Raw genomic sequence first — 11,816 nt, 5'->3', positions numbered from 1 at the left:
CACACACACACACACACACACACACACACACACACACACACACACACACACACACACACACACACACACTTCATTCACACACCAGAGAGCAGCCACACAGATGTTACCTGCTGATATGTGGAACTGGTGTCGTGCCAGAAGAACTATGAACACACACACACTGAAGAACTGTTAAAGTGGACCAGTTCTCCTCATTTCCGAGATCATATTTCTATACTAGAGTGAGTTTACATGATTATGATCAAAGCAAACAAAACAAACTCCTCATATACTGGGTCTTGCAGCAGAAACACGTCCTTTAAGCTGTCTTCTGATTTGCTTGTCCTTGCAAACAGAAGGTCAGAACAGCAAGCTGCTGAGTGTTCTGTGCTTACAGCCACAGCTGTGGCTAACAGCTAGGAGTAGAATAACCATCTACAATTGAGTGTTTTGGACTTTTGGAGTATTTGCACATGACCTAACCTCTTTCTCAAAAAGTAGATTCTGTTAATCTGGACGTCGGGATGAACTGAATCTAATCAGAATACTTACAGCAGGCAGCACGCTGATGGCGCATGCGCACTTACAAAGAAACCTTCTGACCAAACTTTACACAAACAACACATTGGGAAGACATGTCAGAGAGGTGGGCTGATAGGAAAAGACAACGAAAATACATAACATGAGGTGCGAGGAAGAGAAAAAAACTCCACTCAGAGTGAGCTCCTAATGGGAGAACAGTTTGATAACAGAAAAACCCCACAAAAAGCACATGAGTGTCAATACACCACAGAAACACAAGACAAGCAACAGGGACGGGTAAAAGGGTGAGAGACAGCGCATCCGGTCCTGCAGCATGTCTGCGCTGGTCCAGTCGACCAGCCATCTGCCCCGGGAGGAGAAAGGCATCGAAGGCGTTTGGAAAGGGGGGTGTGAGTGTGTATCAGTGTGTTTGTGTGCGTGTCCAGAGTTCAGCTGAGACAGTGTCCTTCACCCTGCCAGGCTAAGCAAACAGTCTTCCAGCCGACCCAGGTGGCCTTGCGTAGGATAGGAAGAAACCGTCTATCCACAGTCTGTTATCAGGGTGTTTTTGTTCAGCTCCGGCCTTGAGACCACAGCTGGCGCAAAAGCGGTAGCCGCATGAAATGCTGGTTTTTACTTTAGTGCGAACAACTCGTGTGAATTTCAAAGCTGTTCTAGCATTTAGATAAACATCTAAATGTCAGCTCGAGCTACACTTGTCATGCTTTTTTAAAATGTGATGTTGATGATGTGTGAGAGGTTAGCGGTGGTTACAGGTGTTTACCCTTCTTGTTGCTGCTTTGCTTGTGCGCACACGTCTTTTACAAAGTGTGCCTCCGACTCTCACGATGCTCGCCGCTTGAAACCAGTCTGCTCTGCATACATACTGTAGTAAGTTGGTTCACATACATAACAGTAAAATGTGGTTAATTGTTGCTTGCATTTGTGATTTCCTCATGCTTCAATGTACAGCTCTGGGCAAAAGTTCCAAGTGTGTCAGACGTCTAGAATTTTACCCCTTTAGCGAAGTATCTCATTCAAGATATTTAAATCGACTTACCACACACCTTAAAATGTTTACCAAGAAGAATCGACGTCGTTGTGTGAGGCAAATAATAACTGGAAAAGGTTATTTTTCTCCTTTTCTTTTTGGTTACAGTTACCATTATATTGGTTTTGCTGTTTCTGTGTAGTTTTTCAGGCCTTTGGGGTTTATTATCGTTGTGTTTATTCATGTGGCAATAAATGATCAAATAACAGCTGTTTATTTAAATGAAAATGTTTGACAACGCCACTTCCAGGAAGCTGTGCCTGACAATTTATGAAACCTTCAAATGGAAACTGGAGTTGGCCTAAAGACTCGACTGCTGTAAGTGTAAGTGACGAATGACTGGCGGTAAGCATGCTGAACATTTATGAGAATCCAGGCTGGGCTTCAGAGGGTCTGAAAACAGGAAGTCCTTCCAGCTCATTTTGACCATTTGACCTGCTCGTAACAGAATCTCTGTGCTCACTTTAAAACTGTCCAGGGAGCCAAAGATCAGCAGTTCACGGCATTTCTTTTGAGTTTCCCACAAGATACATGATCTGTATAACTACAGACCACCCAAAAAGGAAACACGCTCCTGGGGGGGGAAGCACTTACTCTGGTCAGATCTGCTACAGATGTCCTTTCATAGCAAAACTAAACGCTTCAGATTTCTGTTGACTTTCACTCTTGTCTTATCAGTAACTAAAAAAAACCAAACAGTCCAATCTGAGACTTTCTCCAAACTTTACCGTAAGTGTGATTTGTAAACTGACTCAGTACTTAAGCATGCTTTAGGATTCTTTATCTTTCAGGTTTGTTTGCATTTCAACTTGGTTTCTTCCATCAGATTTCCATTTTCAGACACAATCTACCTCAGTCTTCATGTTTTGTTATCACTTCGATATCTATGAAAGCCATATCTGGTTTATCAGGAGTTAGAAAATTCCCAGGTTTAACTACAACTTGGACACAGACTGGTAATCACAGACCGCATATAAAAACATGTTGCAACAAAATGAATTTGTATTACTGTGGGGCCTTTACCTTACAATATAAAGTGAGGTGAGTGTTATTGTGATTTGGCACTACATAAACAAAACTGAACTGAATTGAACTGAAAACCATCTCAATATTTTGTGCACCAACATCTTAAGGATGGCCATCACCATCTTGGTATTTGAAACCAGATTTGAGCATATTGGGATGAGAGGGTGGAGTTATTAGCTCAGTTATCAGCTAGCATTTGCAAGCCTGGTTAGTTACAGGATCGATCAACAGGACATGTTCCTGTCATGGACTCTGTTACCAAACAGTAACCAGACGTCTGACATGTGAGTGCAACAGTCAGCTGTTCGTGAGGGCTGACTGCTCTCTGGAGGATGCTGCTAAAAAGCTTCTTTCAGCTTCTCCTTATTTGCAAGGAGCACCGAAGTAGATGGATGTGCATAACTGATGCGCTTCCTGATGCAGCCCTATGAAGGAGTATTAGGGCCACATTAAGAAAAAAACTGTTGATCATTTGGAGATTGAAGGCAAAATTTAAATCGTGGAGATTACAGTTGTTGTTGCCACGGCTGCTAAACCCCTTGTGAAAGCGAGTTATTGAAAGCAACTGATCAACCATCTTGTGATAGAACATACATCCTCTGTATTGCACGAGCGTTCAGCCATTGATGACCTCGCATCCGTCCATTACATTTCCTTTTGTGCAAATCCCCTCTTGCAGGTTTGTGTTCTTCTGTCTGACCAGATGCAGCTTTCTGCATCATGGTTTCGTGCATCATGACACTGTTTATGTGCTAAAAAAAAGTTCTTCCTTGTTACTAAAACTGATTCTCGATTTCATTACAGCAGCCGTAGCAGTTTTTCTTGAAATGCCAGCTGTAACCTTCACATCTCTAAAATAAAAGAAAGTATTTGGGCCCCATTTATTCTGGACGTCTTGAGAACGCTCCATGTGAAAGTGCAAAAGAGTGCGATTTCAGTGACATCTGCAGCACTTTATTTTCAGCCCATGGCTTGGATGTTTTTAATTCACACTGCAAAAAATGACATCAGCGTGGTATTAATCACTGTGAAAAAGTGGGCAAAGGTAAAAGGTGAAAGTTTTCTGAAATGAGTTTGGATGACCTCTGGCCTTGTTTAACTCTAATCTTCATGCCTACCTGCATCAATAACCGTGCATAAACTATTCTCGTAAGCATGTCTTCAAAGACACATTGCAAAAGCTAAAACATGTCCTTTCTTGTTCATGCAGGACGCAGATTTATAATGAGAGACTTTTTCCAACACAGTCCTTTCACATGGACTGCTTAATGGAATCCTGCCAGAGGCTATAATTCAGGCGTATCAACTGTTTAAAAATGTTCCTGTAAGTGCTTCAGCAGGGAAAGTCCAAACACTGCACTCGCCCAATAAGGCAAACTTCCACCCAGCAGGTTACAAGAAACTGAAACTCACTGGAATGACACGTGAGAATCAGTGTTTACTCCTGTTATTGCATTAAGACGGCGGTGCAAGCAACTTCTTATTTCCTTCAACAAGTTGTTCAAAAGTAAGAGGTCATCAGTCTGTCACAATTGTTCTAAGTTCCTCAATACTATAAGGGGGGGAAGAGAAAGCTGCTCTTTACAGACACCACATTCAGCTGCAGCGGTATCTGTTTCACTGGAAGTACAGCTCTTCCATGGAGGTATCATTTACGCAGGAACAGATCAACGAGGAAGTTTACAACAAAGTGTTGTAATAATGGGAATCTTTATTTTTATCGCAGGTCCTGATTTGATTGTTTCTGGTCAGACAAGTCTACAGCTGAAAAGTCAAATAGACCCTGAGGGTACTTCACCTCAGGTTCGAAGAAAGCTGTGTTACAAGAGGCTAAAGCGCTCTCTGCTCAGAGCACTGTTTCTTATCTCAAAGTTGCTTGTTTTCTTTATTCCAGCTAAGCTATGTTTATTTAAAATAACAAAAACCATCCATGCATCAGTTTCACACATATCAGCTCAGTTTGAGGCTACCAGTTAATCTAAACTCGTGTTTTTGGACTTTGGGAGGAAGCAAGATTAGCTTCACAGAAATGGGGAGAGCATGCAAACTCCACACAGAGATGCCCCAGATGGGATTCAAACCAAAGCCCTTCTTGCTGTAAGACAACAGAAATGTGCTCAGTGCCAGTTTACTTTATTCCACAGTCACCAGTCAATCCACTGGAGCACCTTTGAGATGGAATTGGAGATTATCATCATGAACGTGCAGCAGACAAATCTGCAGTCACTGTGGGACGCTATGATGTCAAAGTGGAATAAATTCTCTGAGGAATCCTGGAAGCCACCAATAATTAAACAGTCTGGTTAGATTAAACCACACTGAGGAAACCGTTGCTGTGAACTGGCACTAAAACAGATAGAACGGAATTAAAAGTCAGACAACATTTGAAAAAGAGACGTCCCAACAGCCCTCTTTTCATTTCTCTTCTGCTCAACATTGGTCTGCTCTCTTTACTGGGAAGGAACACTTCCATACATAATTCAAAAAATTATTGTTGCACAAAAACCCCACAATTTCTCAGAGACAGTTGGGATTTTGGAAACATCATCAGGACATCAGTTTGTGCCACATTAATGTGAGGTGCTATAGCGTAAGTGCGACAGGCTGGTGACCTCTGGGAGGCCAAGAGGATGCACAAGTCTCCCTAACCAGAGGATTGATGTCCCAGTAGTTTTCATGTACAGGCAGCGCACTTTGGGAAACAAATGTGAAAATTTAAATTGAAGGTTACATAAGAAAATGTGCAAAGGATTTGGTTCCAGTCCGTAAACATGTTTTTAAATGCGTGAAGTTGGGCATTTTACAGCGAGGGTCTGTGGAGGTTGACTTCCTTTAGGAGCCAGCGTCCTGTGGTTACTGCAGCTTTTTGACGTCGGTGTTAGCTTTGTTTTACAGCACAGGAGTTGCCACTTTGGTCCTCTGCACATGTAGTGCTGTTTGTAGATGATGTGACATCAGTTAAATCGATAAGTTGAAATAGATCGTTAGTGAAACAAGCTCTCTACGCTCGTCTACACGAGGCATTTTATAGAGCATATTGCAGCCGTGCCAGTTTATTTTATTTGAAACAACTTTAATCGACTTTAAACTTTAAACACATTTTGACTTTATTCTCAAAATGAACAACAACAGTTCTATTTTTCAAATATAAATGTGGCCCTGGTACTCCTTCAGGCAGAATTATTATTTATTTTTTTAAAGTGCAACAAGCACGACTACATCTCATTCAACCAGATCTGTAAGTACAACCTCTGCCCTGCGATTGCTAGGAAACACCCCACAGACACCTGCTTCATGGTAGAATTGAACTCAGGACCTTCTTGCTGTGAGGCAGCAGTGCTAACCACTGTGCCACTATTCAGTTCTTGGTCCTTGTAGTGTCTGAGCTGCCATATCCATGAATTACTAACCATTTTAAGGACTTAATAGAAGTAAATTAAATGTCCTGCCTTATTTTTAAAGTTGAGCTTTTATTTCACTTGTGTCCACACCCTGTGCTTCATAGGTTTGCTTTAAGCTATGCCTTATCTAGTTGTACGTGAGCCCAAGTCCACTAGATTCAGCACACAGCGATACAAGTCAAATGGCTAATTTTTCATCCATAAAATCCTTTAGTTGTTTCTAATCTATATGACCGAAGCATTTAACTGTACTATATTTGTTCTTGTTACTTTAATATCTCCATAGAAGCTGTTAAACAATATGGGAAATGTCAGTGGACACTGTGACTGAGAATACAGTCCAATGTGGTCCAGTGGGGCTCCCAAAAGCAGACTACAGGCATTTATTTATTTATTTTTTATCAATTTTTAAAGTCAGTGCAAGACTCACACGTTTGTGTCTGCAGGGTTTCTCTCTTGTCACTCCAGCTGCCCCCCACAGTCCAAACACATGCACTGGTTCGGTAAACTAGTGGGTGTGACTGGCTGTTTGTCTTAGACTTCGACTTCTCCACCTGCGCAGACCTGAGTTGGATAAGTGGAAGAAAATGGACGGATGCCACAAACTCCTGGGGTTTGATCAAATGTGTGCTTAATGTTATGTCTGATTAATTTCATCTTGTTATCGTCAACAGGCAGTGCCAAGAAACAGCTGTTAAAGCTAAATAAAAGAGGGGATTTTTCTTTGATTAAGAGGGGAGGGTTTAGGAGAAGTAGAAACAGGAAGAACAAAGTGGGATGATGAAAAGTGAAAGTTTGAACAGGCCGGTTGCATAGTGCACGGTTCCTATATAAGGAGTGCTGCAGCAGCAGTCCCCTCACTTCCTTTGCCACAGTAGTTGTTGAAGGGAAGAACAGGCTCTGCATCAGCCCATCTGTCTCCAGAGAAACCAAAAGGCAACTCTTCCTGCAAGACCAGACATGGCTCCAAGGGGTGATGGCAGACTCTTCCTCTCCATCCTTTTCATCACTTGTTACTGCACAGGTGAGTTTCTCCCAGGCATCCTCCGGTGCCAAATCTTTTTATTTTCTATTCATGCATTTTCATCTCAGGCAGAAATATGAAATGAATCACTGCAAAAACATGTCTGTAGGCTTAAAGGGATGCAATGTATCTTTAAAAAGTAATCACTTGAAATGACTAATAGAGAAAGCAGTAATCCTAAATATACATGTGTGGTTCTGTAGAATTTGAGTTTTACGTTTGCAGAGATTCCTGACAAATGCATCTCCAATTGTTTCTGCTAGATTTACAATTTATGAATCATTAAAGAGCTGAACAAAAGAGGACAGCAAAGTCTCGTGCAGGATGTAGAGATGAGGGTGACATCCAGTAAAAGTATAGTAAAATGATGAGCAGAATATTAAGTAAATGTGAAATTTAACTATAAATATGCTGATAAGCATTGTTTATCAGTGCAATGGCAAAGGTGTGGCAGTGGCATTCCCCTCGCCTTGGTGCATTCTTTGTTGTAGGTGAAAGCTAAAGTTCAACTGTGGAAAATCCCTGTCCAGTGACAAAAGCGTGCCATGCCCCTGGGCGTGTTCGTCACTCTGGGGACTGCATCCTAACAACTACTAATAAGTTGCACGCATGAAAAATGATGCAACTAAAAAGAAAACCCTTAAAAACTATGAATGAAAAGAGGCAAATATACGAACCTGATATGTAACCTGACGCTTAAAAAACGATAACAGCTGTTTTCCTGTAAAACCTCACAGCTCAGCTGGACTGAACCTACGTCACCTTATCCTTCACAAACATGACCTCAGAGACAGAGCATGTGTTCGTGGTTTCGTTTTGGAGCGTCACCTTTTGCTGACACGGTCTTCTTTGTGTTTCAGTGACGCTGGCACAGGTGCCCGTTGACTGCTGCTTGAGTGTGGCAAAAAAACCTATCGGGAAAGGTCTCGTCGCAAACTACCACCATCAGGTCCAGGGACAAGGCTGCGCTATTGATGCCACAATGTAAGTTCTGATGAGGTGCCGTGGATTATGTATGTAAGGGATCAGGATATAGAGACATGCTGCTATCACAAGCTCATTTTGACCCGAGTGATTTGTGTTCTTGCAGATTTCTGTCCAGAGGTGGCCGGACAATGTGCGCCCCCATTAATGAAAAGTGGGTGGAAGGTCTGAAACGCCACGTGGATCAGCTGAGGAAATTCTGCAAGAAACAAAACTACACGGTACGTTCACTCTGCTCTGCTTCTCAGCAAGATAAACTCTTTAGATTTAAACGTGATGGTGGCCCTACTTAAGAGAAATACACTTGATTTGAAGGAATACTGCAGCTTTTTAGGAATGTAAGCTGCAGTTTTAAGAAGACTGCTTATGTGCGCTGAACAGGTACTCCCAGAAAATCATCACATTAGTCCCACTGTGTGAAACTTATCTTCAGGCAAAGTTAAAACCAAGCAGTGAATTTAAAAGTCCAAAGGTCCAAATTTTAAATCAAATCAAAGTCTGTTTAATATTAAAACACCAGAACTTACACCCACCACCTCCTAACATGGACTTTCTACATCAGTAAGATGTTAGTTTAATCTCCTGCTTCATCTCCAGTTCGTCTCCTTTTGCTTTCTTGGGTTAAGGTTTTGTCTGTGACGAGCTTCTGGATATTTTTGGGGGGATGGTGCCTGAAACATCTGGATTTCAATTGTTTTTACATCACTGAACAGAGGTCACTTTAGGCCTGAAGGTTTAGACACTGAGGTTAGAAGTCAGGCCAAGATGAGTGATAACCCTTAAACAGATGTTTATTATTTAAAATTGACACCAGTGCACATTTCACATGCACTTATTCTTATTTTACAATATAACATTTACTAAGCAATACAATAAATAAATAATAAATAATAACATGTCTTCAAATAAAAACACCAGAAAAAGCTGCAACGTATTAAATAGTGAGATTTAGAAATGTTAGATCATATACATTTGGACTTTATGCTGTCGTGGCATCATCAGTTAAACTCCTCACAGACTTTAACCAAAGCAGCCACATGTTTCAAGCCTCATTTAATTTCAAGTGTTTTGAGGCCAATGAACTGTTAAACCGCTAATCCTGATACTGGTCATGTGGTGGTGCTCACCTCTCACCTTCAGCTGTTTGCTAGGTGCACATTGTTACCCTCTGTGTTGCTTTTGTGATAGATAGTTGGTTATTTTTAGAACACTCTCTTTCATTCCTCGCTAGTGACCCGTACGTTTTTATCTTAGAAAGCACAAGTCGAGACACAAGCTGCAATCACTTAATCGCTGTTCTTGCACTCGACTGGATTACACAAGAGTCCCCTGTTACTGTGTCATTAGGCACCATGCTTGACAAAACAGGAAGTTAAAGCCGTGGTGAAAATAATGACCTTGGGGTTTCTGAACATTTGTATTCCTACAGGGCAAACGCTGCACTGGAGTGAAACCCTAGTGAATCAAACGTTGACCCTTCAGCCAGAGCAGTGGTTCCAAGTCAGCGAGGAGAAAGATGGGATCGACCACAACATGAATAAATTAAGAATTTAAGCTTAATATGAAAATGATCAGCTATTTTTCTGCCTACTAAAACAATGTCTTGCCTTTTTTATGTAACTATCAATTTTATGAAAGACAAAATATTTTGAAGGACGTTATGTTTTGTATTCTGTGTGTTTTGTTTTAGAAGTAAAGGGTCTGTGATATCGGTACATGAAAAAACTGAAAATGTGATTGTTTGTTTAGTGTCTGGTTCGCTAAGCAACTTAAAACTCAGGAACAAGCAGTTTGTTGGTCATATGGATTTATGTGAGTGTTGATATTATCAAAATAAAGCTTCCCCCCCAAAAAATCCAAATCGTGCCTGTGTTCTTTGTCGATGATGCTCTACTCTCTGTTAAGACTGAAAATGAGTAAATGACCTTCACTACAATGCTATAATTCATCTTACTGTAGGTATATATTCAGACCCTGGCTTATTTAGCTTTACAATAGGGGCTGAACCCATGTTCATAGATGTGTTCATAGACATCTGTGTGGAAAATATTTGCCCCTTCTTTATTTCTTTGCATATTTGTCACATTAACATGTTTCAGATCATCAAAGAAATGCTATTTTTGCACTAAAGTGTTTGGATGACTTAGAATGACTCTTTCACATCTCTGTGGAGAACTTTTGGCCGATATTATTGAGAAATTTCCAACTGGAGAGTTTTCTAGCATGGCCAGCCTACTGACAGTCACACCAAACCATCTGAATATGATCTCATTGTTGAATCATGAACACTGACCTTAACTTTGACAAGTGGGATCTGCAGCCCTCACTCTGCCTTCTGGATGAGTTGTTGATGCACTCCTGTGGATGGTGGCTCTCAGCATCTTAGAAATGGCTTTGTAACCTTTCCGGACTCATAAATGTGACTTTATTTCTCAGCTCTTCCTTTAGATTGTGATGTGATGCTTTTTGAGATCTTTAAGCCTGCTTCAGTTTCTCAGGCTCTACTCCAGCGATTTCTTGGTTCAGCAGGTCTGGCAGTAATCAGGCCGGGGTGTGGCTGGTGAAATTAAACTGGGTCACAGTTAATTCCTGATCTGGGGCAATTATTTTTCCCACACGGGGTCAGCTAAGTTTGGATAGATTTCCCTTTGATAAATTAAATCATTTTTTAAAATATGCACTTTGTATTTACTCTGGTTAGCTGAATATCAAAGTTAGTTTTAATATTTTTTTACAGGACTGTAATTAGTGCTTTGAACATCTTCACAGTTTCTTTAGATGACTCATATAATGAATCATAACTGCTTTGAAAATATGATAAAAGTGCTTAAAAGCGCTTGGTTGGTTTAACCAGCCATCATTTAGCTGTGGGAAGGTTGGAACCCATCCCTGTTCTCATAAGGTGGTGGGTGTGGCACATCCTGGACAACGATGCACTCTCACATTCACACCTATGGTCAGTTTAGAGTTTCCAGTAAACCCAGCATGTAGAAGACAGAGTTCTGAGAGCTTAAACTGTTTTGCATGAAAACTGTATGAATATCCACGAATAAATCAAAATGACTGCAGGTCAGAACACACGAAAAAACACACACGCACTCGTTTTTATATCTTAGTGAGGACATCTAATTGACATAATGATTTCCTTACTTGAACCCTAACCATCGAAAACGAATGCCTAACCATAACCCTCAGCCTAAACCCAACCATAACCTAACTGTACACCAAAACCACATTTTGAGCCTCAAAAATGGCTTCAAACTCGCTGGGACCAGGATGTTGGTCCCCACAAGTATAGTAACATGCCAACTTTCTGTCCTCACAAAGATGTCTAAACATGTACACACACACACACACACACCATAGTTTGATGACCATAGTCTTTACTCACCCTTTCCCTTTTGATTCCAGTTCTAGGTATGGTGCACTTTGCACTTCACAGTACCAGTGCGTTACTGCGGAGCCCTCTGCTTGACCCCTCTCCTGCAGCTGGGCCACAACCACAGCCTGCCACCACAGGTCCCAGGCTAAAGTGGCCTATTTCAGATATGAAAGTTACTCGTTGGTCTCTCTGGGTATTTGGATCCTGCATAACTGTGTATGTGCAGGTTTGTCTTTCCAAAACACTGGTGGTGTCACACAGGCCTGAAACCCTGGTTAAGAGGCAGATAGCATTCCAAGTGTTGAAATGCTAAACTGATAATTACATGTTACATGTCAGTTTAGGATTTGGTTTAGTGAATGTGGTGAACATCAAACGTTGGCATAGACAGCTCTGTGGACTGCTGTGTCCTGTGCAAAACCTCAGACTCTTGTTTAAAGACATTAT

At 41.3% G+C, this 11,816-nt stretch overlaps 1 protein-coding gene across 1 annotated transcript; it reads left to right on the top strand.

Annotated features, from left to right (window-relative positions):
- The first annotated feature begins 6,818 nt into the window (after positions 1–6,818).
- Positions 6,819–9,848, top strand: LOC102207587 (C-C motif chemokine 19-like). Its single transcript, XM_005730546.1, has 4 exons — positions 6,819–7,003; positions 7,864–7,987; positions 8,094–8,208; positions 9,417–9,848. Exons 1-4 carry the CDS (start codon positions 6,940–6,942, stop codon positions 9,444–9,446), a joined length of 333 nt encoding a protein of 110 aa, XP_005730603.1. The 5' UTR covers positions 6,819–6,939; the 3' UTR covers positions 9,447–9,848.
- Positions 9,849–11,816: the final 1,968 nt, after the last annotated feature.

Source organism: Pundamilia nyererei, unplaced genomic scaffold, assembly GCF_000239375.1.
Source record: "Pundamilia nyererei isolate P.nyererei 1_Seehausen unplaced genomic scaffold, PunNye1.0 scaffold00038, whole genome shotgun sequence".
Classification (NCBI taxonomy): Eukaryota; Metazoa; Chordata; class Actinopteri; order Cichliformes; family Cichlidae; genus Pundamilia; species Pundamilia nyererei.
This window is presented reverse-complemented; position numbering and strand designations above follow the sequence as displayed.

Coding starts and splice junctions, on each gene's coding strand:
- LOC102207587 (XM_005730546.1), top strand. CDS start 6,940: ATGGCTCCAAGGGGTGATGGCAGACTCTTCCTCTCCATCCTTTTCATC. Junction 7,004..7,863: donor CATCACTTGTTACTGCACAG/GTGAGTTTCTCC, acceptor TTTGTGTTTCAG/TGACGCTGGCACAGGTGCCC. Junction 8,209..9,416: donor GCAAGAAACAAAACTACACG/GTACGTTCACTC, acceptor GTATTCCTACAG/GGCAAACGCTGCACTGGAGT.